This window comes from Cynocephalus volans, chromosome 16, assembly GCF_027409185.1.
Source record: "Cynocephalus volans isolate mCynVol1 chromosome 16, mCynVol1.pri, whole genome shotgun sequence".
Classification (NCBI taxonomy): domain Eukaryota; kingdom Metazoa; phylum Chordata; class Mammalia; order Dermoptera; family Cynocephalidae; genus Cynocephalus; species Cynocephalus volans.
In genome coordinates this window covers 36,702,002-36,729,389 of record NC_084475.1, presented here as the reverse complement: position 1 = coordinate 36,729,389, position 27,388 = coordinate 36,702,002, and the positions used below count along the sequence as shown (strand labels likewise).

Here is a 27,388-nt window from a genome sequence, read left to right as displayed (position 1 = left end):
AATTGAGGCTCACTAGCCTACAGAATACAATTAAAAATACTCAGCTGTCAAGTGGGATAATATTATCTTAGAGTTCTAAAAGATGGAATATTCAGGTCATATTAAATGACATTTGCCAAGGTCAAAATTGAATAAATAATAAATATGATATTAAATTTAATACATTTAAAAATGTTCTAATTTAATAAATGATAGAGATGAAACAATAAATTTAATAAATGATATATATATACTTAAGCTTGCTTCATTATATATGAAAAAAATTTTCACTGCTAAACTATAAAGAAAGAACTTACAGTAGAAGGTTCCTGCTACAAACCCTTGCACACACAGGGCTGCTGAAGAATTCATATCCTTAACTAAAAACACTTTCGCAGAGTAAAGAAAAATAATAAAGTCTTTACGGGTACCCTAAGGGACTCCATAGTCAAATAAATATCGTAGAAATTAGATGCATGTGAGCAATATAGATCACCTTTATCTTTTCTGGTTTACCTAGTCCAATTAAATATCTAATAGGCTTTTAGTAGATAGACCTCTCTGCATAGACGCCTATATATGAGACCATATTTAGGTTAAATCGTTCAGTAAAAGAACAAAGCATTAAGGCAGTGAGTATTTATGACATGAGTTCTGGGAAAGAAAAAGTAAAAAACTTCAGATTTTACTGCATCTGGGTTGCCTGCTTATATATATAGTTTTATATACATTTTCTACCACCCAGGGGTCAAGAATAGAGACTTAGGACAACTAAGAAGTAAAAGTGTTGTATGCTAGCAGTTGTCAAAGTGTGATATACGGACAAGCAGCATCAGAATCACTTGGGAACTTGTTAGAAATGCATATTATGTGGTCCCACCCCAAACTTTCTAAATCAGAAACTCTGGTGGTGGGGCCCAGAAATCTGTGTTTTAACAAGCTCTCCTGGTGATCACGATGCAGGCTCATAGCTGAGAACCGCTGCTGTCTGCCACATTGATCGGACCTTAATGGGCATCATTACTTCTTTCTACCCCACCTTTAACAGAAGACGACAGCCTCAGATCCTCTTCTGTCAAGTCTTCCCAGAAGCCTGCTTATGGGATGAAATGCCCGTGGATATTCACAGGACGTCACTCATCCCTCTATACAATTCAAACTTTAGCTCAGAATGAAGTCAGACAATCTGATGCTTCGTATTTAAGCCCCATTGTTTTGGTCTCTCGTAGACTTGCCATTATTGAAGAGCACACTTTTTGCTCTCGGCTTTTGTTTTATAAGCATGTGATGGAAAACGCTGTCCATGACAAAATGCAATGACTCTGTTGTGAGGACAACAAAGGAAACTGTGCTTCTCCAATGACATTAATTGTTTTCCGGTCAAAGAGCGCAGAGGCTAAACTCACCCATATTTCTCCTGTGTTTGGGCCACTGAAAATCTCAGAGTCCAATCAGCAACCAAATTCTGGCAATTGCATTGGTCCTTATAATTTCCATTTATGTGTACTAACCTAACTCCATATTTAATCTCATTTTATTTTCATATTTTCTTTTAACCCCCATTTTCTAATCTGTGCTTTTTTGTTTTTAATATTATTGTCTGGGATCTATATACATAAGATGCCTCAAGCTCTTACTTGGATCTAAGCAAAAAAGATATATGTTTATAAATTATTTTTAAAACCATGTACAATGTGTTAAATGCAATTTTCTAAATGATAACACATAAATTAACTTACTGTTTGTCTTCAGGTTTTATAACAGATGGATCTGTCAAGTTTTCTCCAACACCTCGAAAGAAGAAACAAAATTCATTTAGCAAATGGGGGTTTCATTTTCTTAGAAATTCAAGAATATAATAATCAAATTCTAATCTCTTTTTTTAAAACTTACATGCACTCTGTAGTAAGCACGATGTGAATTAAATGACCCATAAAAATTGTCCAGGAGTGTTTGAAAATTCTAGTTAACACACTGTCTCCTACAACCCGCTCTTATAATAAATTTCTAGGCCACAAATGAATGTGTTAGTGGGTGTGTTCGCAGTTACTGATAGTGGCATCTGTCATTCATTTATTATTTGTATATACTAGACATTCTGATTTTATAATTTCTAATTCTCAACAATCATAAAAGAAAAAATATTATCCTCATATCCTCATTTTACATTTTATCCTCATTTACATCAATGAGTACATTGATGTTCAAAGAGATTAGGTAGTTTGTCAGAGATTGCACAGTCCATAAGTGGTCATAACAGGATTTAACCTGAGCCAAGGCTTCTGTTTCCCCCACTAGTCCAAGGTCTCCTTAGGTGGACTCCATCAGAGCTCAGCAAGGTGCAAAGTTTTGCAGGTACAACCTCTGCTCCATCAAAGAGATGCATCAAATGCTCTCTATATAGCATTTATCAACAGTAGAATAAAAACGACACCAAATTCTTGATCTGGATGCTGGTTACACCTGTGTGCTCAGTTGTGAAAATTCTTTGAGATGTATGCTTATGCTATGTGTACTCCTCTGAATGTTAGTCTTCAATAAAATTTACTTTTTAAAAGATGACAACAAAGCCTAAAAGGATAATATAGGTGCAATTTTAAAGCTAAAATGTATCAAAACAGGGACCAATGCCCAGAGTGAATCTCTGTTTTGAAACGCAAGTGGTGAGGAGTTTGATTTCCGGTGTTGGTAACAACATGTCAAGCAAGCCAGTTAGACAGGTAAAGGGGACCATTTGGGCAAAACCCCAGTGATTTCTGAGTTCGTTCTCTAATCGGCCCTGGTTCTCTTTGCTTGAAAGAGACTAACCTTGTGGGAAGATTCTTTTAAAATTATCTGAAATTTATAACATTGTTATATATTTCTACTTGTTGGAAAAAACGTTTCCTAACCACTATATTTTTTAAAAAATATTTTTACTATGTTCTATATATTTTACAATAGGCCAAACCTTTCATAAGAAAATGTAATCCTTATAGACTTTTCCCCTAAGAAACTGACTTCCTGAGGAAAATAACCTAGAGTAACCTAGAGCTTGAAGTAGAAGTCTTCAACCTGTTCTGTATCACGAACCCCTTCGTCAGCCTGAAGAAGCTAAAGAACCCCTTCTCAGAATGTTTTAAAATGCATATTTAAAGAAAGACAGCATTATAAAGGGAACCAACGATATTAAAATACAGTTATCAAAATATTTTTAATTGTTGTATTGCAATATATGTGCTTCTTTATTAACGCATTAAATAACATGATCCAGCACAGGTCTATTAACTACTATAACATCCAACAAGTGATAAACATAAACAGTATTTGGAGGTAACTGCCAGCATTGTAAAGTGCTGTATTAATATCTGTAATTTTTACTGCAAACAGTCACAGGTACTGCTAATACCACTGTGGTTTGTGGTCTCCATCATAATTGCAGGATATGATGAATTTCAGTTACAGGTTAGTGAAAATAAAGGTGCAATTTATTTTCTCATCAAAGTTCACAGACCCCCTGAATTCTCTCCAGGGGCCCTTTATAAACCTTTGGCTTGGAATCTCCTTGTACACCAATTAGAACAGGAAAAGGGAAATTAAGGCTGAGACACAAGCATAGGGGAAGTACACAAAATGTGCTTTGTCGGTCCTTATTTTTTTTAAAGAAAAAGTCATAAAAAGAGGCTGGGCTGTTTTTATACTTTCCTCATTACATGTATATGAAGGACTGGCCTAGAGAGACCCTGCTTTTCTAACAATGGAGTAAATAAATAGAACAACAGACAGAAAGATATCCCAAGTACCATCAACAGAGAAACTAAAGGCTACAAACCCTTTGTCTGTTTAAGTGCAGACCTAACTTTAAGTCTGAAGTTCACAGCAATGATGAAAGCTTTAGCCTCCTGTCTGAGGAAACCAGAAGTTTAAGCTAGGAATATGCACAGTACCTAAAGAGATAAGTAATATCAATTGGGGAAAAGGAAGTTTTATAGGAAAAAAAATAGTCTATCAAAATCACTTTAGCTCCTGTTTTCTTTAAATCTTACTGCTTGTTAGAGAGGCAGAAGTCAAAGGACCTGGGTTCCACTCACGGCTCCATCACTTTCCAGTTGTGTGACCGGGACACCCTCCATAGTCTCTCTGAATCTCAGTTCTGTCATCTCAAAGTCTGAGTAATTACACACCTTACCTGATAGGGTTACTGAGAGGAGTCAATAACCAATTGTACACAAAGGGCTAAGCAAATCATCTCATCCACAAGATGCCAAAAAAATGTTAATGTTACTTTTATTATCTTTCTTCTACCAAGGACCTCTTGTAAAGTGAAATTTTATTTTCTTGCTACCGGTAAAGTCATGTTTTTGATTATCTCACTTCCCTAAAGTACTATGTTTCCTAAAAAAAAAAAATAGAAGCCCTTATAAGAAAGAGGGTAAAGAGTATCCACAAGCCTTTACACTCCTACACCTAATCTGACAGCTGAAAGCTTGACTATAAATACATATTTGGGGGCTGTCAGATGGCAGAAGGCTTTTCCATGTATGAAAAATAAAGAGCAGGCCAGAGGATCACAAGACCATCCGCATTCACACAATCATGTTCAGCCGTCACCAGCACCAGCAGCTCCCTCCCAGCGGCTCAGAAATCACTCAGACTTTAACATCAGAGCCCCTCCTATCCTCATATTTTACTTGATATTTGGAAAATATTGAAAAAATCAGGCATTTAAACATCTAAAAATCCCAATGATATCTCTTTACTTACTTTAACAGAGTAAATGCCCTTGGCCAGGTAATACGGAGCACACCCTTATGAGAAACCCAGAGATTTGCATTCTGATCCTGACCACCTTTGGACACATCAGTGAACTTTACGTCTGAAGAAAGGAGTGAACTTCTTTGTAGAGAATTCATGATGATGATGTTGACATTAATGCCAATTCTGGAAACTGCTTTGTTGAATAAAAACTTAATATCTCCAGAAGTCCTTTGAAAAATACAATGAGCTAACAACAACAACAAAAAAGCTACCAACCACTGTAATTTGAAATACAATTGTTTTTAATTTTCATTTCTGGGAATTAAATGTTGGATTTCAAGTGTCATGATGATGATTCAGCCCCTCACATGTAGGATTTTTAAGTGGAAAGGGACCAGAAAACTTCAGTATAATTACAAATGATTGGAAATTGGTCAAGCCTCTCCTTAGAGTTCAGCTTCCCAGCCTGCTGTGGCAGCTTCTGGGTTAAAGAGTGGCACTGCCTTGGGAGAAAGTAAAGAGGACAAGAAAAGAAGAAAATGAAAGAATGAACTTCCCCGAGTATTTCTCACTCCTTCTTTCCCTCAGAGCAGTAGGGAGCTGCAGCAAGCAGACCAAGGACTTACATTACAGAGGCCAAAGTTGGGGTCTTCCTGCAATACCACCAGAACCACACAACTGAGGGTAGACTCCCCACAACCGTAGATGAACCTCTATTTGAAAGAGCCACACAGAAATTAATACTAACAACAACAGCTAACATTTATTGAGGACTTACTATGTGTCAGGAATTTATCTCATTTCAGCCCCTTAACAGCCCTATGACTAAAGTGCATAGCATTATCTTCCCCATTTACAATGAGGGAAGTGAGACTGAAAGTGGTCGCCCCCTGGGTCATGCACCTAATTCATGGTGGAGCCAGGAGTCAGACTCCAGCGCCGCAACTCCAGAGCTCCCCCTCCTAACTGCTACCGAGCCTCTCAATCTCCTCTCCCACCATCCAGACAGCACAAGCCATCATTCCAGAGACTAGCAATACAAATACATTAAATACAATACACAACTGAACCAAAAACCATTAAGAGACTTTAAAAATACATTATATTTTCCTCATTTTTCCTTTCTAACCTGGTTTGGATTAAATATGGTAATGCATATAATCCTTTAGCTAAGTGCCTGGCATAAAATAAGCACTTAGTAAATGTTAGCTAGTACAGCAGTAGTAGAGTTTATAACTACTATTATAAGATTCATGTTCTTTCATAAATTCAGACCTAACCAATTGGCCAAAACCCTGCAATAAGTATCTCAAATTTCATCACGTTTATTCTATGATGTCCAACCTTCCCTTCTTTGAAGGTCAATGTTTTGACATCGTTTATTTGGAGTGGCCTATTTCTGCAAATCACATAATTGCCCAGTAAAAGAATAAAGTTAATTCCCTTTTCCCCCCAAGACTATCAACACAGCATTTGTTCTGTTTAATGTCACTTTGGATTACTAAGAGACATAAAAATCCCCAAACATAAACATCATTAAACAAAAACCTATTCAAGTGGAATACAAAACACACTGAAGAGTCATCATTAATTCCTTAAAGTTTTTCTTTGGTTGTTTTTTTGTTTCTGTTTTTGCTTTTTAATCAACTCCACCCAAAACTCAAAGCACAAAGAGTCAAGTACAGATGAAAACAATCAACCCCTCCCCAACTTGAGCTACAAAAACAGATGCCTTGGGCATCAGCCCTCTGGGTTTATATGGATCAAGTACTTGCTGCTTTAAAAACTGAATCATCCTGGTCATTTTAACTTTGTTTAGATTGCTTCCTAAAACATTGTGTTTGAGGGGTAGAAATGAAATTTAACCCTGTGAACCACAGAAATCTCAAAGGACAGCAGTGCTTAGACATTGCTTAAAAAGTACACGTACATCCTTGAGCATGTGACTCAAATTTCAATCAAAGTGACTTTGCAGTCTGACTGGACATCGCTCACAGTGCCCCAGGATTGTCTGTTCATCTCAACTTTCCACAGCCTCCAAGCCTGGCTTTCAGCATAGAATCCTAGAACTGGAGAGCTGAGAAAGTCAGAGGGGACAAGCAAAAGGCCCAAGTTGTTTAAATGAACCGTGAGATGTTATGTCCTCTGGGTATGAAACTCTTAAAGAAATAAAAAACAGTATAGTGAAAAAAAAAAGAACATGGATGGCCAAACCAGCTTAAGTCTGCATCCTGGCTCTCCCTTAAGTAGCTGTGCAACCTTGGGCAAGTTATTTACACTTTCTGGGCCTAAAGACCTCATAATATCTACCTCAAGGTGCTGTTTCTGGGATCAAATGAGATAATTTCTATGAAAGTTCTGGGCTAAATCCCTTATTTAAAACCAAAGCCCCAGTCAGTGAGTCCAAGGACTAAACTTTGACCTTAATACATATTTTGTTCTGTCCCTGCAAGGAAAGCCTGTTGGAGATACTCTGTTTTGTGCTACAGGATTATAAGTCACATGTGAGGTGTTGATAGTGGGGAGATGTGCTGATCAAAGGCTTCCATTAAATAAGAGTGCACTGCGTTTCCTCTCTCAGACAGAGTGTGTACTTCCATGAACTGTCATATCAAGGGATACAGTAAAGAGAGCAAGTTAAATTATAAATTGCTAAAGCAATGAGCTGAAAACCATGAAAAATGTCCAGAATTTAAACTTTCCTACGTGTATAAATTAATCTCTAAGTTTTATTGTGAACGTAAAGCCATAATACTGGAAACCTTGGAACAAAAATCTTTCTCCATTTAGTTCAAAATTTTAGATGCCTTTAAATTTTAAGCAGCTAATTACCTGCCCTTATGTTTCCCTTTATCTAAGTGGTAAACAACATACTAGGTATGCATAATCATCATTGCATAATGTCTCTGAAATAAATGTCCCCACCTCCCTTCAAAGCTAGGTACATCGCCCATCCTGATTCTTGCAAGAGCTCTTTGAAGTTTGCCTCCTGCTTGTTGTTTCGACTCCTACATCATAAATCACCTTGCAAATCTAAAACCAGCAGCTCTCCCCGAGTATACTCATAGGTCCAGTGAGAGAAAGCCAACATCAGCTCCTCCAGGGTGTTGCTGGGGGTGATTTCATCACCATTATTGTTGTTGTACTTCCGGAACTCCCCCGTCATAAACTTCTCAATGGTCAACCATTGGTTGGCCGAATGGCAGTAGATTAAGAAAACTTCCAAGAACCTGTGAGAGAAAAAGAGGCCATTAATCTCCCACAGGACAGCAACAGTGGGATTTACCTTATCAAACACTCATCCAGCAGCAGGGGAGATTACCTAACTCTGGTCTGATGCAGCCCCAATGCACATGCCCTTGCCCTTTCCATGGAAGGGATAGAATGCAAAAGATTGGGAGTTTTTTCCCAATGTTTTCTTGCCTCCCTTCTCTTTGAGGACATTTTCCAGCTCTTTTATGAGTACCAGACCCACCTTTTCTTGCCATGTTCTAAAAAGTTCCTTGTAAATGGAACAATAAGCTTTACTATAAGTCCTCAGCACCTAATTATGATCTGTCTTGACAAACAAATGTAAGGGCATGGAGACACTCAAGTGAATGTAACAAGTGTTCACTCTCACAAAAGTTCATAATTTCTATAAGATACTGAGGGAAGAAACTATGCTCAAAATAGAAATGTTTTCCTACCATAATGCTCCTGGACATTAGTATCTACACCCAGGACCTGCTGTTTTGCGTAATTAAAATGTGAGTCATGGCCTCTGCCTCAACTTCTTTAAGCCAAGGTATTCTCGGGATGTCTAATTCTCTTTTTACCAGTCTCCAAGACTGTGGAAGGAAGAACCCCAAATAAGGTCAAACTTCTGCATGGGTCTGATATTTCTTATGAGTAACGGGCTTAGAAGAAATTGATAAAGATTCGATGTAAAATGAAAAACTAGGGTGCTGAGACTTCCTTACCTTGGCGTGTAAGGAATGGTTTGTGGTTTCACTTGGTTGAAGGTATAGATCAGTTTTTGAGCAGCTCTTTGTTGTTGAATTTCCTACAAAACAGGGAGCATTGACAAAAATATTGGTTTACTATCACACACCTACTAATTAATGATTATAGAATTAACAGAGGCTGCCCAAATGTGATTTTTAGCCTTAACCAGCACCCACCAGTCCCCACTCCAAAAGCAAAAGCCCTACAAAACAAAAATAACAAAACCTACCAACTCCAAAAAATAATAGGCTCCCCTTTGGGTTGAAGCTAATGGCCTTAAATAAAAATGTATCCAGATCTCCTTTCTTTGGCCTGTCCACCTGGACTTTGGGTCTCTAAATTTCAGACTTACCCTAAGGCAAAGATTAAGCACAGTACTCTCCTGGAAGATTTTATACCATGTCCGCACAACCTCAGGAAGAAAGGATTTCACAATGAAAACCTGTCCTGGCTTGAGAATGCCATCCTCAGACCAAGTGCTAATGACTCTCATGGCTTTGCGGAGGCCCCCGTCCATCTCCTCTTGGGACAACACCTGAATCATTGCAGCTGTCCCACGCTGGGACCAGGAAGACATGCTTTTGTCAAGGTTCAAAGGGGAACTCTCTTCCAGCCTATAGACAGTTACTTCTTCTCCTGCTGCAAAGAGAAATAAAGGTGAGGAGTTCAGTGAGGTCACTGTCTGTGATGTGGATGACTTCCTAAATATCACCTCAGAATCAGTGCAGTTGCTCACACGATCAGAGGAGTATAAGACTATCAGGGACTAGAGCAGAATAAGGCCATGGAACTGGCCACGTTTTCGTGGTATTTATTGTCTAATAAATGTGTGGAGGGGACACAGTATCAGATGATAAACAAGAATTAAGTTATTCTTTAGACTATAACTGGACAAAAAAAAAATCATAGTAGTAAGGATAGGCTTATTTTGTTAAAGACAAATACCTCTGTTGACAGAGTTTAACCTATATTTTCATCTCCCTTAGGAGTCTTGTTAGACTTTTTTTCTAATTGCTCTTCCCATGACATATTATTAAAAAATATACTGTCTATGTTTAGGTACTGTATGTATATCTGTGGTTTATGCATAAAAAAGGTTTTTTCTGATCACTCGAGGATGATATTGCTCCACTGAGAATGTATGGTTTAACCCAGTTGGAGTCAGACACTACCAAAGTCATGCCAGAGCATCTCCCTCCTTCCTTCATGCCTTTGGACAAGTGACTTAAAGCCTTAATTGCCTCATCAATAAAATGGGGATGAAATTAATGTTTACCTCATTGGGTTATTGTACTTATTAAATATGTCAACATGGCTAAAGTGAACCAGAGTCTTAGATACTAACTCAATCCCACTTAAAGGATTTTAGATACAAAATGTGATTTAATTGCTATACAGCTTCCACTTTTAGGCTATTGAAGAGGGAAGAATTCTTACTGAGCCTAGGCTCCACTAATACAGTGCTTAATGCTTCATAACAGAAGCAACATAATCTACACACAGCTTCTGTCATGCCTGGGATCTACCCTCTCCTAACAGCTGTGCTTCAAATATTGTTTTTGTTTTGTTTTGTTTTTTTGAATACTATTTACAAAGAAAGGAATTCATTCTTTCACTCTTGCATCTAATTCTCTACCAATAAACATGTGTTGGTAATGCTTAAGTTTCAAATATTTATTTTCAGTGCCCAGACAAATGCCACGAAAGATCTCTCTGGAGTTCTAAACCTAGAGGATTTAGAGCAGTGATACCAATTTGCAAAACCCTCCATGGAGCCAAGTAGCCAAATGGAAGGAGAAGGCATCTTCATTAACAATCAGAAGCCAGCCCGGTGTAAGGAGAATCAGCATCAAGGACAGTGTGGGGACCTTGTTGTATTGTCAATTGGCTCATGCCTGGTCCTCCTAGACAGAGAAACTCTGGTAGCCTTGGCTAAGGCAAGCTTGTTTTTCTTTACTATTCCTGCCTTTAAAAACAACATTTGCAGCCTGAAGTAAGAGCAATTAGTGTACATGAAACAGAACAAACAAACAAAAAAACAATGTACAAAACATCTCTCTTCAGATGCCTGCTGGCTTTCACCACATTGACATTTACCGCTTTCTCCTGTGCTTATTATGTATGGCTGGCTTGCTCTTTTCTTTCCTACTTCCAGGCTCTAGTCAGTAAATGCCAGGTGCAACATTATTGCTTTCTTCCCAACTGCCACTCACTATAGGTCCCATCCCCATAGTGTCAGATTTCGATCTTAAATGCTGGCCGTGGCAGTTAACAAGAGTTTCCATTTTAGGAAATGAATCTCACTAAACTACAACCATCAACAAAACAAAATTTTCAGCTAAAGCAATGCCATGTAGTTTCTCCTTTGATTTACTCAAATATGATGGCTCTGCCCTGGCATAGCCTCAAGAAGGTAGGAATGCTACTCACCAAACAGTTGGACTGGTGTAAATGGTATGGTCTGAGAAAGCCTCATTAAATTATTCCTTTCAATGGCTGCAAACAAAAACAGATTTACTATTTTATGTATGCATCAGTGGGTCGAATTTATAGAAAGCTTCCCCATCTCAATATATTCATATCATGCTAAAATATTTCATTTCAAAGACCCCTTATTTTTGCCATTATCAAAAATATTATCTATAATACAGTTTTAAAAATAAACTATGTCTTAAACAGGAAGGCAACCCCAGCCTTAGGAACATTTTAGATGAGATTATATGACATGGTCTGAGACAGGGCTATCACCTCCACTTTCCTGAATGCCAAATCATATACCAATCCACACATATGTGGAACTTTCTTTTAAACAGCAATTTCATCTGTGGTCTTCATTCTCTGATTTTCTTTCCGTAGCAAATCCAGTGCATAGTGGACTATGGAGACACCTACTGTCCACTTTGCACAGTTCACCTTCTTTTCCCAGAGAGAGCTGAAGGCCAGTTTTAATTAGAAGCAACTGATCTGCATTTTCCTGTTAAGAGCCATGTCCTCACAGATCAGAGTCAATATGAGTTACAGTATTCCTCACCAGAGACTTTCATAAGTTGACAGCTGCAGTCAAAATAATAGATTAATACTGAGCAGAAAGACCCAGTTATAAGAGCCTGGAATAAAAAGTCTGGAATCCACGGAAACACTATTCACTGCAGAGGAGAATTCAGGATCAGGCAATCTATTACTGGACTGTGAACAAGTGACCTTGATATAATAACACTGGTAATTATATTACCAATAAGCTCTCACTCATGTGCCAAGCTTTAGTTGTGTAAAAGGCTTGCCCATGTATTATCTCATCCAACGCTGAGAGCAATGACCCCCAAGAAACCACCCAATGGCTCAGATCCAGTTGGTGTTATATTGCTTTCCATTTCAAAGTGTTTTCTTCCTAATGCTTAACTAGCCCTTTGGCGGACTGTTCCTCAGGAAGGGCAAGTACAATTATTCCCACTTTGAAAGAAAGACAACCGAAGTACTGTGAAGTGACGTTGCTTAAGAGAGTCAATACCCTCGACGTCTTTGTTTAGTAACATCTTTGTTGGCTTCCGTCTGTGGGGTTGGCATTCAGTCAGTGGGTATGTTCACTGAGGGCCTCGTGAGGGTACAAAACCCTCCCTCAGAGAACTACTTTCAGGTCTGTCTTTTCCCAAATCCCAAACACTGAGATCTCTGGCACTGGGCTGGCTTTGAGTTAATAAGGAATTTTTAGATCTCAAGGTCACCCTTCTCCTCCACAATGTGGAATTTGCCAATACAAACTTTAAAAAAAATTCCAAATTCTCTTAAATCCTGACAACTTGTGTTCCCAAGTCAATGGCAAGGTAAGAAATCTGAATGTTCTTCCCATCAGAGTGAACAACAACTTTTCAAGTTGGAAGCCATATCAATCATACAGAATTCATCACAGTTTCCACTTACAAATTCAGAATCACAGACATTTAGCTTGGCTGACATGTCTCTGTGCACATGCATCCTACCTGAATAATGGTGGTGAGGCTCTTGAGGGCTTTTTAATGAGGCTGAGATCTCTGAAATTATAGAGAAGATTGGCATTTTAATTACTTGGCTGGAGATAAATACATGCTTGTGAATATATTGCCTTCAAAGTTATTATTGAACAAGTTAATCGGAAAGTTGTCTCAGTATTTGCAAAAGCTTGCCTAATATCCTTTAAACACATTATTGTGCATGGTATCCTGACGGCTTCCAGTCATCAATTTAATATCTTCAAACATATTTATATAGGGAATTGAAGAAAGACAGGTAATATTAGCCTCAAAGATATATTTCCTCTGAACCAATTACACCTCTGGGTTGCAGAAGGTACTCAGCTGCCCATCGGACTTCACGACATCCCAGAAGCGTGATTTTCTGAGCTCCCTATCAAGATGCAATACCCACAGAAAGACATTATTAATACCAAGTTATTAGCAGACTACTTCACTGACCTAAAATAACAACAACATGATGAAAATACATGAAGAGGTATATAACAGAAACAAAGGAGGGAGTCGATAATAGAACACTAAGGGATTTGTTTGGTTACACAAGGACTGTGCGTTGGGAACACGTCCTCCAAGTTTAACTCATTCTCTTCTATCTGCTTCAGTTCTAAATTACAAGACTTCAGAGAAATCCTTTGCAACGGTTTTGCCATTTCATAAAATCAAAATTAAAGTACAGAACTTTGGTCTCACAGTGGCAACTGCTTTATCCCTAATAGAGTACACAGTATAATGAACCCAGTTTCACAGATCTCTCCAGCTTCTTGTTGCTGGATAAGGGAAGGAATAACAATAATTTCTTTTGGGGATGACTGGTAAAATGTAAGGTCAGCAGAAAAGACTCTTCCTTTCTCAATTTATTCAATTAAGAACAAAAAGTACGCGGCTCCCACCATGGGTCATACCAGGCAAGAGAGACGTGAGCAAGATGTGGTTCACACCCTAGAGAAGAGCAAAAATAATATACTAACAGAGAAGGACATGGGACTATACTCACAATACAGTTTGCTAAGTAATATCATAGAGGTAAACACAGAGGTTTATGGAACACATTAATTCCACCTGGAAGGGAGGAGCTTCATAGACAAACAGGTTGAAATACTTAAAGGGTATGGGCATCTGAGTCTGAAAAAGCTGAGTTTCAACCCCAGGTTCACTACTTAGGGAGCTGAGACCTTATTCATATTTATTCAATATATATTTATTGAGCACCTACTATGTATCAGGCATTGGTCTATGCTCAAGAGAAAGAGCAGTGATCAAAACAGGTAAAGTTTCCGGCCACATTCTAGTAAAGGGAAATAGTAAACAAATACATAGAGTGTATTATACACAGTATAGTAGGTGTATATGTGTGGTGTGTATATACTTATATATCAGATTAAGAGAGTTAGGAAGTGTGGGGAACAGGGAGGTTGCTGTTGCATATAGGGTGGTTAGGCAAGGCCTCTCTGATCATATGAAATTTGAGCATAGACCCACAGGAAGAGAGGGGAGAGCCATATGGAAAAATGAAGAGTATTCCAGGCAGAGGCAACAGCAAGTGCAAACTCCCAGGGGCAGGACCACACCTGCCATGTTGAAGAAGGGAGTTGCAGCCAGAGGGAAGTCCACTGACAGGACTGAGGTTGCAGAGTTGTGGGGGAGCAAATCATCAGGGCCTTGTAAACTGCATTTGGACTTTGCTTTTGCAAAGTGAGATGGAAAGCCATGTGAGCAAAGGACTGACTCAGTTCAACTTCCAGTTGAAAAGGATTATTCTGGCTGCTCTTTGGAAACAGACTGTTAGAAAGCAATAGTTTGGAGGCCATACTGTAATCTAAGAAAGAAATGATGATGACTTGAAGTAGGGTATTACGTGCAGGTGGCAAAGTGATTCAACTCTTGATATATTTTGAAAGATTTACTGATGTATTGGATGTGGGATGTGAAAAAATGGGAATGAAGTATGATTGCGAGACTTTAGCTTCAGGAACTGGAAGGATAGAGCTGCCATTTCTGAGATGAGGGAGGAAGGAGTTGGAACATTTTGTTTGAGGTGCCTTTTAGACATCCACATAAAGTTGTTAATGGGTGGTTGCTCATATTCTCCCAGGCATAAAAACTGAATGAAAAGGCTCGTGATTATGAGCCTGGACATTTGGACTGCGGTCAGGCTGTCAAGAGCATTAAGAAAAACCCAGGGCTCTGTAGTCTACCCTTAGGTAATAGGGAGCCATTGAAGGCTGCTACATGAGTGGTGACATCATGCAGAAAGATAATTCCAATGGAAACACTGGAAAATTTAAAGGGAGAGAAACCAACCAGAATGCTAATATAAAATCAAATATAAATGAAAGTATACACTTTTCATTTAGGAAAACAAATGTTGGCAGTGTTCCGGCAGGCACAGTAGAGTAGAGCAAAACAGACAACTTTAAAGAGAGGGGAGAGACGTAGAATGGAGTTAGAAGGCAAGGTTAACAGCTAAGAGCAGTGAGGTGGCAAGGGGACTGTAAATTACAAAGATCTCCAGCGTGGGCAAAGGAAGAGGAGGCTATCAGAAAGACCAAGAACAAGTCAACAAAGAAATAGAAGGACAGCCTGGAAGACTAGAGAGAGTGTCATGAAAGAAACACAGTCCAACTTCAAATGCCACAAGTTCGATGAGGACTGAAAAGGGGTCATGTGACTTGGTTCTAGTGGCATTGCAGTAGAGTGCTGGGGACAGACATCATGGGCTGAAGAATAAATGTTATCACTTCTTCAATTAAGTTAGAGGTGAGGGATGATAGGAGGGGCAGTTTGAAAGCTAGGTAAATCTAGAAAAAGATTACTTTTCCTTTTATATAGAATATGACTTAAATTTGTATGTAGGTTGAAGAGAAGGATGTAATGAAACCCAAGAAAGTGGGATGGAGCAAGACTGTAGGAGGCAAAGGTACCCACTGTCCATCAAGGGACAAGGAAATGAAAAGAAGTCAGAGACTGCGAGTAGCTGAGAGTGGCTTTACCAGGGAGCCGTCCCACATGACTCAGCCCTACTTAGCCATCTGGGGCACAGAGTCCTACTGAAACCAGGTGGAAAAAGCATCCACATACAATCTCATGAATGGCTCCTAATGAGTAATATGTAGAACTAAGTGGTTACACCCACACTCACAGATGAAACAAAAAACTCATAGTCAAAAACAGGCTACTCAAAAAATTTGAAACCAGCAGACATCAGTCCTGATTTATCTGCACGAAGATATTCAGTTTTCTACTTTTCTACCAAACTTTCTATGTGTATAGTAGACAAAAATCATAAATGCAATTTCAAGAACTACAAAAATCTCAGCAGGACAGTGAATAAAATAAAAAAATAAAAATAAAATTGTTTAAATATGAAAACTTACTGTCAACTCCATTTGAATTTCTCAACCTGTTTGAAAAAATGAAGTTGTTTAGATAATGCTGCTTTAAATCTTTCAATTATTCAAAGAAAGGAAAAAGTATGTGAAACAGTAACAATACAGTGTGTGGGAGGGTGTAGATATCTGTGTGTCATGTACGTTTGAAAGGAAAGTATCAGTTACGTCTGATTCCTATCTCTACCAATAGAGAAATTTACAGCTTCACAATTATTGTCATAGAAAAATAAGCATCAGATATGCATGTAAGTCATTTACTGTATATGCCCTAAGCTAACTGAAAAGCAGTCCTGTTTTTTTAATTAGCTATGTGATCACACAACATATATTAGATTTAACTGTGCTTGTGTTGTTCTGGATCAATTAAACTAAAGGGTTCCTGAACCATGCAAAGCAGATGCCTATAAATGAGTCTATGAATGTCTCTGGACAAGCCTACAAATCAGTTTCATTAGCCCACGTGGCCCCTAAATGTTCACAGGCTGAAATTTGCTCTCTTTAAATTGTTACTTGCCCTGCTCAAGTGCACACGTGGCCATGGGCAAGTCTGAATAAATGCATTCATAGAATATCTCCACTATTTGAGGTCCTTAGGGAAGAAAGTACAATTACAATTATTGTTTAATTTCATGCTGCAATAACCCACTACTCTGCATGAGCACAAACTACTGAACTTTTGGGAGAAAGAAGTCCTTTAAGTCTGGAGTCAGGCTTGCACCAAGACTGTGATGCAATCTCCAGAGAAAGGCCACCTCGAATAGAGCTGGTTACAACCTGAAAGTCACCTGCTACCTGCTTGGTATCAACTGGCCCTTCTGTAGAGTAGATTATTTTGAATTCTGCCCCCTACAACTGTATGGATAGTTGATTTGATAATGTAACTAGAAAAGTCCAGAAAACACTACAAACAAAATAGAAAAATCTTTGCTTGGTTGGTTTTCAAATTTTATTTCTCTGAATAAATAAAATTCCAAGAGGATACTCAAATCTACAACCATGTGAGTTCTCTGTATTCGTTCTCTCCATCCCATCTTCCTCCCTATCTCTCTCTGTCTTTCTCTCTGTCTCAATCCTTCTCAGAGTTACTGCTTCAACAATTAGGATGTTACTGAGAAACCAAAAATTAAAAAGATCGACCTCGTAAGCTGAAAGAACAAAAAAAATTTTTAATTATTTTTCAAACTAAAGAATAAGCATAATCAGGTCTCCAATCTAAGCCTTTTTCTTTAGGCAAGACAGATTTATTTCCACTCTTTAATGCAAATTCACAATCTTATATATCCAAAAAAATATGATAATCATGATTGCATGTGTATGTTTTTTGACACTAAAAAGGCAAATGTTTACTTTGCCGTAGGAATTCTTGTTTCATTATATTCTTGAAAGGCACTCAGGTGAGATCTTGTTGCCAGAAACAGGAAAACTTGAAGAATAAATTATTTCCAATCTTACTAACAAAAGAAAAATGCTGTTATTTGACACATACTCATTTTTCTGCTTTTCTGACCAGGTTAAACCTTTGTTCCTAATCAGGTTAAAAAAGTAGAAGCCAAAGACTCTTAAAGAGAGATGAATGGAAATACTCACAAGAAGGTCCTACTGAGGTTGTTCCTCCTGGAATTCCATAAAGAGTTTCCATTGAGATCCTGAGCAAAAGGGAAAAGCCATCACAGGTACACCCAACATACGCACACCCCCAGCTTCTGGTCGTACTGCGCTTGCAAAATACACTTTCTGGAGGATGTTTCTTTTTCCTTCTTCTACCTGCATATTTCTCTTTTAATAAACATACTAAACTCAAGCTAGAAAGATACATAATGTTAGCACAATATCAGAGTAACTCTGTATGTTGATGGACTTTAACAGAATGAAATTGCTTTTATGAGGACATTAAAGAGAAAACGTAACATATGAAGGTTTTTGCAGAAATAGGACTGAATATGCAATATCAATTAATGACATGAACGAAGGAATGAAGTTCAAGTTGACAGCAACATCGATCATCACAGCATTATTTCCTATCATCAGTAGAATGCCATTCCAGGTACTGACAATTACTTAAAATAACGTTACCTTGACGTCACCTCATTCTCTTTACTGTTTAAAATCAACTAATATTTCTTGAGACCTATTACACTCCAGACATTACTCGAGGCATTTTCATAGGTGTTATTTTGGTGTCCACTATCGATAATCTCATAAGGACGGCATTAGCCCCATTTTAGGCTTACAGCTAATGATGCTCATAGGTTAATTGATGTACTTAGCTTTGAATCACAGGAAGTGGCAGAGGCAGGATTTGAACACAGGGCCCTGCCTACAATTACCCTCAAATAGTCTTACATTTTACTTTCAAAACCTTTCACAGATTCCATTCATACAAGAATATCTAAGATTGTTAATATGCATTCACACAGGTAATGCTTACATAATTCCCAGGTACAAATAGATAATATCCAAATGAAGACTAAAATTAGGTTTTTTGGGTCACACTATCTAGATCACACTTCCCATATGGCGGCTGGCACTAAAACAAGACACATCTTTGTAGATGGTAAAAATTTTTTTTTTAGTTTACAAAAAAACAGACTGCAAAATCAGAGAATCTCAGCATTGGAGAGACACTGAGCGTCGTGTACCCTGCAGTGCTTGAATCCCCTATCTGCAAAGAGGTTTGTTCCACCTATGCTTGACTAACTGCACTAGCGAGGAACTCAATACTTCCAGAAATAAACCACTCCATCCTGGGAATGCTCTCATGGCTAAAAATTTCTCCTCAGATTGGGCTGAAATCTGTCTCCCAGTAGCTTCTATATGTTGATTCTAAATCTACCTCTTAAAAGCATACCAAAGATAATTTATTTTTCTTTCAAATGACAACTTTCATACATTTGAAAACAGTTTCAAAAATTCTGAATTCTTTCTCTGTCATGCTAAACATCACCAAGATAAATTATTGGGTGGATAACTAAATTGCATAAAGAAAAACAACAGAGAAAGAATAAAGTAGGGGCTAAAAGAGTAAAGCAGGGATTCAACTGAGCATAGCTTCCCAACAGATTAAATTTAATGCTGACAAAAAGTAGAAGCCAATTAAGGGACATAAAAGTAAAATGGACAGTCAAGAGAAGTGCTGCACGTACAAATTTTTTTTAAAAACTATCAAAATATTTTTTACCTCTTGAGACTTCTTTAAGTAGTCACTGATTTGTACAGCACGTTGTTCGATTTCATTAGTTTTCATTTTCTGGTAGGTATAAGGTTCTAGACCTTGTAAAAAGGAAGAAAAAATTGTAAAGTACCTGAAAATGTGTTATTCTCAAATCACAGTTTCCAAATAGAAAAATCTGAACATAGTACATTCATTTAAACTTGGCTATAGTTTTCTCTTTCTGTTTTTAGTCAGTTTTACTAAGTTTCCTCTACCTTTTTTTGCCTCAAGTTGCTGAAAGCTACTTATTCTATTTTTATTCTTCTATAGTTACTTTTACATTTATAATAACCTATACCTTCCCACCTAAGTCAAGAATTAAATGATCCATAATCTGTCTTCCTATAAAACACAACCTTCAGTAATTTTTTTATATTCACCTTTTGCACCCTATAACTCGTGCTTTATTTAAAATATTGTATGTGAAATTCTACTTCCAAATTAGTAGAAATCCTCCTTTTGTAACTACATCAAGCATCATAGTAGGCTACTTAAAAACTAAAAACAAATGAAAGATAGAAAGGAAGGCCATCAAATAGGTTTAATGTTTAGCCTTTTCTTAAAAAGAATCATGAGGATTATTATTGTTTTTATTTTTTATACCTGGATAAAAAATAAAACCGAGTTACTACAGAGTTACTGCAGATAGTAGGAGCATAATAATTATCTAACAAATACTTGGTTGAATTAACTCTAAGTATAATACTTAAGAGTCCTGATTAAATGTAGAAAATAACAGTTGAATTTTTTTCCTAATGATTTTGGACCAGAAAAAAAAAAAAGCATACAAAAAGTGTAAAGAAAACCTATTGGAAAAAAATCTATTGGAAAATCATGAAATTATGCTAAACATGGTTTCAATGATTGCACAGTATTCTAATTAAAATAAAATACCTATAGGAAAAACTAAATATCTACTTTTCCTCTTCATAGTTAATTTCCTTAGAACTCTACTTTTTATGTTTAAAGAGAGCTACCTGACAGGGCATCTCCCCATCCCAAAATTTTTGTTTAATTAATTAATTAATTAATTCTTAACTTGGACATGTTTCAAAAAATAAGCTTTTAAACTCAGGATGTGGTTCAAGGAAGATATTAGGTCTCATTACTCGTTCAGATTCGCCGGGTGCCGGAGTCAGCCTATTCCCCTAGCTTTGCCCCCGTTCTGATCATCTGACTTAATGAGATCCTTTCCCAGAACCTTCCTGCCACCTGTATCTTTCTGTTTGAAATTCATTGGAAGGAACTTAAATAATTTAAGTAACCATGACATATAATAACCTAAATGTGGGCTACACCATTTATAGAAAATATAGTACATGATATATAATATAAATATATGATGTTTGTAAATAAAATACATATATTTATAATTGGTCCCACGATCATGTCTTTACATATGAGACTTTATTTATTCAAATTTATGGTCTCTAGTAAGCTCTCAAGCCATATCTGTAAATTGAGGAGATTCTGAATAATCTAATTTCCAATCTCTTTCAGCGTAGAGTCCACTTGGGTCTCAGTGATTTAACAGACAATTGAGTATTTTTTAAACATAAATCAGGGTTTCTCCACCTTAGCATTGACATTTGCAGCTGGATAAGTCTTTGTCATAGGGACTGTCCCATGCATTACAGGAAGTTTAGCACCAGCCCTGTCCTCTACCCCCTTAGCTGTGATAACCAAAAATGTCTCCAGACATTGCCAAATGTCCCCTGGGGAAGACAGCGTGGTGGGGGAGGGTGGTGCAAAATCACATTTGGTTGAGAACCACTGACAGTAAGAGCAAGCATGATAAAGAAACATAATAGCATAAATTTCAATACAATGACTATCTGTCCCTTAAAATTAATATTTTAAATAATTTTAAATCTTTATGACTCCTAAATAAAAGTCCTTTTTGTTCAAAAATTGGTAAAGTCTCTTATCTAATGCAAGAAGTTCACAATTCTGATCATTGCTCTCATTTCTGTTCATAACCTGCCCTTATCCTACCTGTCCAGGCTTATTTCACATTCCATTCCCAGCTTAGTCTTCAATCTTAGCTGGTTGGTCTGTGTTCTCTCTTCTACAAACAGTAATATTAAGCTTAAGGGATACTTTTACAAACAGTAATATTAAGCTTAAGGGATACTTGCCCATGGAATAAACACTCTATGTAGGCAGTAGTAAATAACCAACTATAACTCAATCCACTGATCCTGTGTAGGGGTCCATACTAGTGTCACATGAACTTTAAGAATTTGTAAAATTAGACAACTCCCCCACCCCATAAATTAGAATAAATGAACACTATCTGGAGAAAATGCTCTGAGTCAGGTTCAAGAGCTTTGAATATAAGAGATTTATATTTTTTTCTGGATCCTGATTACTACTTTTTAAAACAAAATTGTGTCCCTTTCATAAAAATTAAAAACAGGAAAGAGCTATTTCCCTAAGAAGGTTTTGCCACCTTCTCTTTTCTTCACCTCCACTTGGAAGAACAGCAAAGACCACAAATAGTCCCAAGACCATACCCTGAGCAAACGATAGCAGGGTTTGTGGGATGCAAGACTGTAGACAGCTACATACTCATCTGACTGTTTTTGGACACCATGAGCCAGTTCTTGCTGCAGTCCTCTTTTTCTGAGGTGTTGTTTTCTCCTATATCCGAATTCAATTGGTCACTTTGAGTGCAGCCATTGACTGTTATGACCTGGACAGAAAGACATATGTTGGAACACAGTGACATTAATGTGGAAACATTTTGAGTCCCATTAATAGAGGCACCATGGTGAAGACCAGCAGTTGTTAACATTGGCTGCATATTAGAATCACCTGGGAGTTCTGGTCAAGACTGCAGAATAGACAGTTCCCAGCATCACTCTCTCCCACAAATCAACCAATTTACAAATATAAAAATGTAACATCGGCCAAGCTGGGGCCACTGGAGCTCAGGGGAAGAGGAAGAGAGACCTATGGAGTTCATGAAGGTGAGAGAAACCATGATGAGAGAAAGAAAAAACTGCTCTGAGCATTTCGGGCTGTGGCCACTTTAAGGCTGGAGCTGCTGAGCACATGGAGCAGGAGCTGGCAGAAGCCTCAGCTGTGCCCTTCAGATGGATTTACTTGGAGGCTGCAGGGGAGAAAAGGGCCTTGGCGGACCCCAGGACAGCGAGACCACTAATAGGGTTCCCGTGGACCCACACAGGAGTGAGGAGCCAGAACAGCTAAAAAAGGCTGGTGACTCATCACAAGGGACTGGCGCAGGGCCCATCCCATGGGAAGTGTTCGGAGAACAGGCAGTGGGGAGATGGGCCCACTGGGAGAACACTGGGACAGAGCAAGGACAGCCAATCTGCCCTCCAGTCAGCATAGGATCACTCAGAGGAGACTGGTTGGGAATGCAAAATTGCATGGGGTGCAGTTTGATGAAAAAACTCAGGCCCAGATCAGAGTTTCTACACAACCCAGATCCACCAGGTCTCTGGAGAGCTGGAAGTACCTATAAGGTCAACCATTAAAACCTGAGCTGCACAAAAAGCCTTCCCTAGGGAAGCAGCAGTAAAGCAGCAATTTAGCTCAACCACAGAGCTCAAGTGCTGGTCCCCACAGGAAGTTCCCCATTTTAGAAGTAAGCAAAGGACAAAAACATAGTTCCAGCCCAGGCACACCACCAGCACCTTGGCGCCTGCCTGGGAACCAGAAGTTTAGAGCCGGGGACCAGACCCCACTCCCACATCCAGGCACAACATGCCAATGCCTCGAGGCCCACCCAGTGACCCGGGGCTGGAGCTGGGGAGTGGACCCACCTCCCACAACCAGGCACGCCACACCAGCACCTTGGGATCTGCCCGGGGACCTGAGGTATGGAGCCAGGGACCAGATACACCCCACAACCAGGCACACCACCAGTGCCAAGAAGCATGCCAAAAACATCGCTTCCATGTGGGTGGCCCACCACAGCCACCACAATAACCATGGCTGCTGTCAAAGCAGCTAGACACCACAACCACCACACAGATGGTCCGCCAGCCACTGGAGTGCACTGACACAAGGAGAGTCACCAGCAGAGATAAAGAAAAGAAGAGGACGTCTCTCTCCACAAAGTCCATTTCAGAGTGACAGAAGAAGCATCTGCTCTATGATAATATTGGGGGACCTAATCACAAGAGTAACCATTATTCTTTCAGAAGGAGAAAAGAAATCTAGGGTAATTAGAGGGGGGAGGGGAGGGAAAGGGGAGAGATTGGACAAGAGGCATAAAGAATAAGTATGATTTGTAACAATATACATACTAGTAATATTGATTTGATCAGCTTATCTCAATGTTAAACCCCCAAAATATGTGTAATCAATTTTGATTCAGTAAATAAAATAAATTTAAAGAATGAAAGAATACAAGGAACCATCTGGAGATTTGGCAACACTGGTGACACCTCTCATGAAGATGTGCCTTGGAGAGAAGAAGGACATGTGGGATCAGAGGGATTCGTGTCCTGTAGCATTTTGAACCTATCTTTGAAATATTTTAGAAAAAACAGACTATTTTTAAAAATGAAATCGTTTGTAGTGCCATCACCCACAAGTGACATGTGTTACTTTTCTACAATATACCATATGTGATACAATGTAATATTGAAAGAGATTATCAAAAGACAGAGAGATTAATCAATTGATCTTATGGGAATATTTTTAATGTGGCTAATTCCACATTAATAATCCTATTTCACAAAGTTACAGTCCGATAGGAGGAATAAGTTCTGATGTTCTATTGCGCAGGACAACTATGGTTAACAATATTGTACTGTATATTACAAAATAGCTAAAAGAGAGGATCTGAATGTTCTCACCACAAAGAAATGATAAATGTATGAGATGACGTATATGCTAAATAGCCAGCTTCAATCATTATATAATGTATCTGTGTATCAAAATATCACACTGTACCCCATAATTACGTATAATTATTATGTGTAAATTAAAAACAAAATAAGTAAATAAATAAAAAATAATAATCCTATTCCAAAAAAAAAAAAAAAAAAAGAATCACCTGGGAAGTTCTGACAACTCCCATCACTGGGGCTGGCAGGACAGGCATACATGTGATTTCTCTTTGCAGTCATGATTAGGAACCAGGGTGAGGAAAAAAGGGAAAAACAAACTAATCAATAAAATAAACAGGGTGAGGAACAGAGGTTCTCAAACTTGAGTGTGCATCAGAATCACTCAGGGCCAGGGGGTGGGTTAAACCACAGATCACTGGGTCGCACCCCCAGGATCTCTGATGCAGTAGGGCTGGGGGGCTGGGGGAGGGAGAATTTGAATCTCTAATATGTTTCCAGGTCATGCTCATGCTGCTGATAGAAGACCATATTTTGGGAACCCTGTTTAGAGCAAGAAAAAACATAAGATTTGGATCCAAAGGACTTGTGTTGGAATTCTAGCTCTGTTACTTAGAAGCTATGTGAACTTGGGTAAATCACTTAATGTCTCTGAGTCCCATTTTCCTCATCACTAAAATAATGCATAGCTAACAATATGGCTGCCTTATGTACTTCCCAGGGACAGAACACAATGGGTAAATGGGTCAACTACAAAGCAACAAACAAATGCAAGCCTGAGTACTTGTGCTTAGGTGCAATTCCTAGTTGAACTCTGGTCATTTGAACTATTCCGAAATAAACTTACTTAAGTATATATCTTATGGAATTCCAGCAACTTATGGCATTTTTCCTGAAAGAATAACGTTCCTTATTGAGCTAAATCTCTCCTGTAAACGATGATTTTACATAATTGTCTCAAAAATTATCTCTTTGCTTCTGTTTCTCATTCGTAAAAAAAGGTGGAGGTATTTTTAAAAATGCATCCAGATGGAAAAATAAGCGTAAAATAGAAAAAGGAAGCAGGGCGTTAAGACCACGAAAGGTGAATTCTTGCAGAATTGCTAATTTAAATCTAAGACTTCCTAACAATAAATAAAAAGACTCACTGAATGAAAATAAAAACAACATATTAGAATTCGTGTGATAAGCTACAACAGTACTTAGAAGAAATTTTATAGCACCAAATGCCTAGAGCTATAAAAGAAGAAAGTATCAAATCAATGACCAAACTAGAAAGAGAAAAGCAAAGTAAACAAAACAAAGAAAATAATAAAGAGCAGAAATCAATGACATAGGAATTAGAAACAAGTTAATGAAACTAAGAGCTGTTTCTTTGAGAAGATCAATAAAACAGTAAGCCTGTAGCTGTACTGATCATAAAGCAAAGAGAGAAAACACAAATTTAAAATGTGAGGAATTAAAGAAGTGATGTCGTAGAGATCCCACAGACAATAAGAGAATAATAAGAAAATATTATGAAAAACTTTATTGCAATAAACTCTACAATTTAAATGGAATGGAAAAATTCTTTGGAATATATAAACAGCTCACTCAAGAAGAATTAAATAACCTGAAAAGACCTATATCTATTATAGAAATTGAATCTATAGCTAATAACTTTCCCACAAAGATGGTTTCATTGTTTAATTCTACCTAACATTTAAGGTTAAAATAATATCAATTCTTTACAAACTCACCCAGAAAACTGAAGAGGAAGAAACACTTCCTAACTCAGTCAATAAACCCAGCACCACCCTAATAGCAAAACCAGACAAAGACATCATAATAAAAGAGAATATCCCTCAAGAACACAGATATCGAAAGAAGTTATCAAAATTTTAGCACAATGAATACAATATATAAAAAAGATAATATACCATGACCAAGCAAGGTTCATCCCAGTAAGGTTGATTTAACACTCTAAGCGTTAATTCTAACATTGTAAAATTAATCATGTAATTCATCATATTAACACAATCAAAAGGAAAAACATCTGATCATCTAAATAGATACAGAAAAAGCATTTGACAAATGCCAAAACCCATACATAATAAAATTTCCCAGAAAACTAGGAATACAAGGGAAGTTTTTCGGCCTGATAAAGGGCATTTATATAAAAACCTACAGCAATCATACTTAATGGTAAAAGACTAACTGCTTTCCCCCTAAGAGCAAAAACAAAGAAATAATATCTGCTTACACCCCTTCTATTCAATATAAAATAGAGGTTCTAGCCAGTGTAATCAAGTAAGAAAAAGAAATAAAAACCATCCAGAGTGAAAAGGAAGAAGGAAAACTATCTTTATTTGTAGAGGACATAATCATTTATATAGGAAATTCTAAAGAAGCTGCAAAAAAACCTACTCAAACAAATATCTGAGTTTAGCAAGGTTGTAGAATACAAGGCCAATATAAATATGTGTGTGTGTATATATATATATATGTTTCTATATACTGCAAATAATCAGAAATTAAAGTTTTTTAAATAATTGTAGTTATAATAAAATTTAAAAATATAAAATACTAATGGACACATTTAACAAAAGATATGCATGACTTGTACACTGAAAACCACAAAACATTACTGAGAAAAATTGAAGAAGACCTAAATAGGTAGAGAGATAAATCACGTTCATGGATCAGAAGACTCATTACTGTTAAGATGTCAATTTTCCCCAAATTGATGTATAGATTTATAGCAATTTCACTCACAATCCCAGCAGGCTTCTCTGTAAAAATAGACAAGCTGATTCTAAATGTATATGGAAATAGAAAGAACATAAAATAGCCCAACAACTTTAATAAAGAAGGCAAAATTTAGACCTTCAATCCATAATCGCAAGGCTTATTATAAAGTTGCAGTATTCAAGTTCTGTTTGACATAAAGGTAGACAAACCAAAATAGATCCACCCATATTGTATATCTACACGGTCAATTAAATTTTGACAGAGGTGTCAAGGCAACTCAATAGGACAAAGATGATCTTTTTTCAAAAAAACAAAAGAGGTACAAAAATTTGACATCCATATTCAAGAAAGAGAGTAGGGGTGGGGAGAGAAGAAAGAAGCTCAATCATTACCTGTCATCACATACAAAAATTACCTAAAAATGGGTTCTAGACCTAAACATAAGCACTAAAACTGTAAAACTTTTAGAAGAAAACACAAGAGAAAATCTTAGTACTCTTAGGTTTGGCAAAAATTTCTTAACTA

The 27,388-nt window shown here is 37.6% G+C and overlaps 1 protein-coding gene across 1 annotated transcript in view; it reads right to left on the bottom strand.

Moving 5' to 3' along the window:
• Nucleotides 1-27,388, bottom strand: part of TRPM6 (transient receptor potential cation channel subfamily M member 6) — a 113,859-nt gene that overhangs the window by 5,717 nt on the left and 80,754 nt on the right. The window contains exons 27-36 of the mRNA XM_063081212.1: nt 21,882-22,005; nt 19,278-19,369; nt 17,687-17,745; nt 16,085-16,110; nt 12,681-12,731; nt 11,134-11,199; nt 9,056-9,342; nt 8,679-8,761; nt 7,741-7,946; nt 1,719-1,770 (exon numbers count right to left, since the gene is read on the bottom strand). Of these exons, the coding sequence (XP_062937282.1) occupies nt 1,719-1,770; nt 7,741-7,946; nt 8,679-8,761; nt 9,056-9,342; nt 11,134-11,199; nt 12,681-12,731; nt 16,085-16,110; nt 17,687-17,745; nt 19,278-19,369; nt 21,882-22,005 (1,046 nt within the window). The remainder of the gene's footprint in view (nt 1-1,718; nt 1,771-7,740; nt 7,947-8,678; nt 8,762-9,055; nt 9,343-11,133; nt 11,200-12,680; nt 12,732-16,084; nt 16,111-17,686; nt 17,746-19,277; nt 19,370-21,881; nt 22,006-27,388) is intronic.